The sequence below is a fragment of the Gavialis gangeticus genome, unplaced genomic scaffold (genome assembly GCF_001723915.1).
Source record: "Gavialis gangeticus isolate Ggan-Ray unplaced genomic scaffold, GavGan_comp1, whole genome shotgun sequence".
In the NCBI taxonomy this organism is placed as follows: Eukaryota; Metazoa; Chordata; order Crocodylia; family Gavialidae; genus Gavialis; species Gavialis gangeticus.
This window is the reverse complement of record NW_017729019.1, coordinates 14,511,514-14,517,276: the sequence shown is the minus strand read 5'-3', so window position 1 is coordinate 14,517,276 and position 5,763 is coordinate 14,511,514. Positions and strand designations below refer to the sequence as shown.

The 5,763-nt window shown below is 45.0% G+C and overlaps 1 protein-coding gene across 1 annotated transcript in view; it reads left to right on the top strand.

The window, feature by feature from the left end:
• Positions 1 to 3,365, top strand: part of SNRPC (small nuclear ribonucleoprotein polypeptide C) — a 19,823-nt gene extending 16,458 nt beyond the window's left edge. Inside the window, exon 6 of the mRNA XM_019514166.1 lies at positions 2,995 to 3,365. Within this exon, the coding sequence (XP_019369711.1) occupies positions 2,995 to 3,119 (125 nt within the window). The 3' untranslated portion in view covers positions 3,120 to 3,365. The remainder of the gene's footprint in view (positions 1 to 2,994) is intronic.
• The last annotated feature ends 2,398 nt before the right edge of the window (positions 3,366 to 5,763 follow it).

Here is a 5,763-nt window from a genome sequence, read left to right as displayed (position 1 = left end):
AGGAGCATTGCCAGCAGATCAAGGGAAGTGATTCTTCCCTTCTATTTGGCACTGGTGAGGCCACATCTGGAGTGCTGTGTCCAGTTTTGGGCCCCCCACTACAGAAAAGATGTGGACAAATTGGAGAGAGTCCAGCGGAAGGCAATGAAAATGGGCACATGACTTGTGAGGAGAGGCTGAAGGAAATGGGTTTATTTAGTGGGTTTGTTTTAAAAAAAAAAAAACAAAAAAACAAAGCACCAAAAAACTAAACAAAAAAAGCCAAGCTTGAGAGAGTCCAAAGAAGATCCACCTGTATGATCAGTCTTAAAAGGCAAGCCATGTGAGGAAAGTCTGAGGGATTTGGGACTCTTCAGGCTGAGGAAAAGAAGGCTGAGAGGGGATCTGGTAGCAGCTTACGGCTACAGTAGGGGAGTACATCATGGGCTCGGTGAGCAACGGTTCACCAGGGTGCCCGAGGGAAAACCAGATGCAGCAGCCACAAACTCCTGGAAGATCAGCTCAGGCTCAGCATTAGTAAAAACTTCTTGACAGTGTCCAGACTGTGGAATAAGCTCCTTCCAGAGGTGGTGCAATCACCTACCCTGGAAATCTTCAAGAGGAGACTAGACAGTCACCTTGTTGGGGTCGCCTGACCCCAGTTGTCTTTCCTGCTTGATGCAGGGGGGCTGGACCCGATGATCTTCCAAGGTCCCTTCTGGCCTTACAATCTATGAATCTAGTCTGCAGAAGAGAAGACTGAGGGGGGATTTGATAGCAGCCTTTAACTACCTGAGAGGTGGTTCCAGAGGGGATGCAGGTAGACTGTTGTTAGTGGTGACGGATGACAGAGCAAGGAGCAATGGTCTCAAGTTGCAGCAAGGGAGGCTTAAGTTGGACGTGAGGAAAACCTTTCTCACTAGGAGGGTGGTGAAGCGCTGGAACAGGTTACGTAGAGAGGTGGTGGAATTTCCATCCTTGGAGGTTTTTAAGGAGGGCTTGACAAAGCCCTGGCTAGAATGATCTAGTTGGGGATGGTCCTGCTTTGAGCAGGGGGGTGGACTAGATGTCCTCCTGAGGTCCCTTCCAGCCCTCATTTTCTATAATTATCACTGAGTAATGGCAGATGGGGTGGAAACCAGCTCTTCTGAGTGCACTTTAGAAATGGTGCTTGGTAATGATTCACGGTTTCATTTCTGATAATGGAGTCATAGAATCGTAGAAAGAAGCACTGGAAGGGACCTATAAGATCATCAAGTCCGGTCCCCTGCCATGGGCAGGAAGTAATTGGGCTCAAACAACCTCAGTGAGGTATTTGTCCAGCCTCCTCTTAAAGACCGCCAGAGATGGTGACTGTACCACCTCTGCTGGAAATGTGTTCCAGATTCTAGTTACCTGTACAGAAAATAAGTTGTGTTTTGTTTTTTTTTCCTTATGTCCAGCCAAAACTTTTTCTTGATTAGCTTATGTCCATTGGTCCGCATCTTCTGGTGGGGGTGGGAGGGCTTTCCTAAGAAGTTGCTCACCTAGGTCCTGGTGTTCTCCCTTGACATATTTGTAAGTGGCTGTCAAGTCACTTCTCAGACTTCTTTTGCTCAGGCTGAACAGACCTAGATCCCAAAGTCTTTCCTCATAGGGCCTGTCCCCCAGACCCTTGATTATGCTGGTGGCCCTTCTCTGCACCCTTTTAAGCTTGTCCACATCCTTCTTGAAGTGTGGTGACCAGAACTGGACGCAGTACTCCAGCTCAGCTGTGGCCTCACCAACGCCGAATAGAGGGGAAGGAGCACCTCTGGATCTGTTGGCAACACATCTGCTGATGCACGCCAGAGTTCTATTTGCTCTGTTGGCGACTTCGTCACACTGGTGGCTCATATTCATCTTCTGGTCGATTGTCACCCCTAGGTCCCTTTCGGATGCAGTGCCAGCCAGTGGACCACCACCCATCGTATAGACATGGTGAGGGTTCTTCCTACCCAGATGAAGGACCCGGCATTTGTCCCTGTTGAACCTCATCTGGTTTTGTTCAGCCCATAGGACCAGCCTGTCAAGGTCGTCCTGAATCCTTGACCTGTCCTCTGATGTGCCCGCTTGTCACAGTTTGGTATCGTCCGCAAACTTAATCATTGCATTTTTTCACTCCCTCGTCCAAGTCATTAATAAAGATATTAAAAAGCATGGGCCCAAGCACTGATCCCTGGGGTACATCACTGGAGATGGCCTTCCAGGATGAGGCCACCCCATCAATCAAGACTCACTGGGATTGGCTGCTGAGCCAGTTCCCTACCCACCTCACTGTAGTCTGGTCTAGGCCAGAACTCTCCAACTTGACTGAAAGAGATGAGATGTAAATTTAGCCATTTGATACAACATTTAATTGGAAGATGTCAGAGCATTCTCCCGGGCTTGCCATGTGTCAATTGGTTTATATGTTTTTTATGGTTGAATAAAATGAGTTATCCAGAAGCATGAGTTTTCAAAGCTAGAAAAGGAATTGGGAGTGGAGACTCCTGCATTTTGTAACTTCAGGGAAAGTTATTCCTCCCTTAATCTGTAGATCAACCTTTCTCAATCCATGGGTTGTGGCCTAAAAGTGGGTTGCAAGGATATATGAAAGGGTCACAAACAAACTTAAAAATGGATCAGTAAACTTTTAAAAGTGTGTTCTCTTTTTAAAGGAGAAAATCATGGGGAAACTAGGTTTTTTCTTGCAGGCTGGCAGAGTTCCAGCCTGCTGGGGCCTGGGGGTGGGGGGCCAGCAAGTCACAAGTGAGGGGCACCAGTAGGGCCAGGGGGCTGTTTTCTTCTTAAACTATTTACTGGCTCAGGACTGGCCATCAAAGTTTACAAATGGGTCCTGGTACAAAAAAGTTTGAGAACCACTGCTGTAGATGTCAAGATCATTGGTTCTTTTTGTAAATTCATGAATCAGTTTCTCTAAGTAGAGACAATTAGACTCGAATTGATGTCAGAGTGCCCTATTTCAATGCTTTTGCTACTGCTTTATTTTTCTAGCTCCAGGGATGAGGCCGCCTATGGGAGGACACATGCCAATGATGCCAGGCCCACCAATGATGAGACCTCCATCCAGACCCATGATGGTGCCAACCAGGCCAGGAATGACCCGTCCTGACAGATAAAGGTGGAAGCTGAGCTTCTGTTTTCCCTTTTTGTTTCTGATTTTTTTTTTTTTGTGTGTGTGTGTTCTTCCTACAGTGCTACCTACAACTCCAGGATTTTGCATTAAAACAGTGGCCTGAAAAGACCTGCCACCTCTTCAGTTTGCAAAAGGCCTGATAGGGGCACCTAGATCAGGACTGATTCATTGTAACTGTTTTTCCACATTTGAAATGTAACAATAAAAGGTTGATACTGGTTTAGATACAGAGAGTCTAATGTGATTTGCTGCCTGTTGCTTTCTTGGGTAGAATGAGATGTGTAGGTCCCTGCTGCCCCCTCGCCTGTAGTTCGCTGCTCTTACCCCTATGCCCATGGCATTCTTAAATATTAAGATGTTCTCTGCAACACAAAATGCCTTTTATAAGATTATGAATGCAGCTTTGTTTTAATAAAAACATGACACATGAAAGGACTGCAGTATCTAATTATCAGGGAGTCTGCACTGTGCAATAACCCTTAGTTGCTGTTGAGTAAGATAAATTTTATAAAATGGGCACACCTTTCCAGAGCGTAGCCCAAGGGACCATATAGCTGTTGTTGTTTTTTTTGTTTTTTTTTTTGTTTTTTTGCAGTAAATTACTCTTTTTTTGTCTCATGGTGGGGGGGGTGCTTGAAATGACAGTCTGTGTTATTCCTGTTTTGTGGATAAACAGTTTGGTCACTAGAGCTGTTGAAGCAGCAACCACTGTTTAGCATTAGATGTGTTCCTTCAAATGCAAAAAGACTTCTAGAACAGATGCAGGGCCCTTCAGCTGTAATAAAATGGTTTGGCCATGAGTCTGTTAGAGTAGTGCGTTGCACTAAGGCAGGTTGTTTTCCCATACGCAGATGGAATTGTCCTGCATATACTTTGCCTACAGCATAACTTTTTTTACTTGTATTTCAATATTCAGATCCAGACACCTTTGCATTTTACCAGAAAGCATTTGATCAGCAGTCTACATCTGATCTATTGTTGTAGCTTGCTATGACAGGGCATGGCAGGAAAATAATTGCTTGCATCATGGGAACATAGCAAAAGTTATGTTCTTTGACTCTAGTCACTTTCTCGGAAACCGACAGACAAAGGACAGTTGAGTTAAGGAGCCAGTTCTAAACATCGGTCCTTGGTGGACTGTGGTTCTGAGAAGTGAAACTGCTCACAACTTGCTCTTGGCTCTGTTTCTAGAAACACTGAATCTGCAGGTGCGGAAGAAGAGAAAAACCCTGTGGTCTGTAGATTGTTCCATATTAATGTTTCAATGTTACAGCCTTGATGGAACTCCCCAAGCTGGACACTCTCACCAGGAATTGGTGTTCTAGGTGCCAGTAGGCTAGATCTGGGAGTTCTCAAGCTTCCCTTGAGGTGAACTTGTAAAACTGTCCCTACCCATGATTTCTTCTACATGTTTCTGCCACACAAACTCTGTCTCTTCCTGTTCATGAGAATGGAACTGTGCAGCCCCAGACCTACCAGGACTGGCTATGCCAAGACCCCTCGGTAACTTGCGCACAACCGTTCCTGGAATTGACCGTTGTAGGTTTCAAGGCTGCTTTGCAGGGGCTGTGATGGAGAAGGAGTAGACTTTCAGGTGTTCTAAATGTTATTACTACTTGTGCCAGCACCAGGAATATACAGACCTTGACAAAAATACCAGTTAAAAAAATACCTGTGCACTTTTCCCTGCCTCAGATTGACCCTCCTTCTTCATGTAAAACCTAAGACTACCCGTCTCTGTGGCCTCCTGCATAGGGCTTCCTTTTTGGAAGGTGGAGTCTCTCCCTCCTCTGAACACAAATATATCCGCTGCTCTTTCTCTTCCACTGCTTCCTGGGATACCTACTTATAACTTCTAGTCACCTTTAGTCATATGTCTCCTGATCAATCACAGCATATGATCATAGTTCCCAACTGGGTGTACTGCTCTTTAGTTATCTTGGGGTTCAGACATGGAAAACTGGTTTGTCCAGGATGACTACCATCCTGCTATTCAAGTGCACTCCATTAAAATGTAGAATCAAATTTGATGGCACTATGACAAGTACAAGAGTGCTTCCTGTTGCCTTTTGGTAAGGAGGCAATTAAGGTCCAGGTTTAAATAATTTACTCTGGCATGTGTGCAGGCTCCAATATGAAATAAACACACATTCAGGCATTCACCAAACTGCCACACCTCACTACAAAGAAACTCCTTTACAAACTATGCAGCCATTCCATGGAGCCCAAGGTCCAAGAAGGCCATCTTTAGACTGATGTTTTGTGTAATACAGGCCATTCATTTCCATTTAGTTACCCTTGCGTCAAGCCCAATAAATTGACTAAAGCTAGAAAGGAATCTAGACTAAAATCCACCACACTTGTTGGTAGTTTGTTCCAAAGGTTAATTGTCTTCACTCTTAGATTTCTGCTTTCTAACTTAATTTTTTTGGCTTCAGTTTCTTTCCAGTTTTGTGTTGCTCCTGGGTAAAATTAAAGGGTCCTTTATTTTTTGCTTTCTCCCTATGAAGGTACCCAAGGTGCGTCTGTACGGTTGCTAACGTTGGTGGAAGGATGCTTTTGTTTCTGCTACCTCCCCCTGTTCACACATGCCAAACCCAATGACTGCTCTTAAGATTTCTGTTTCT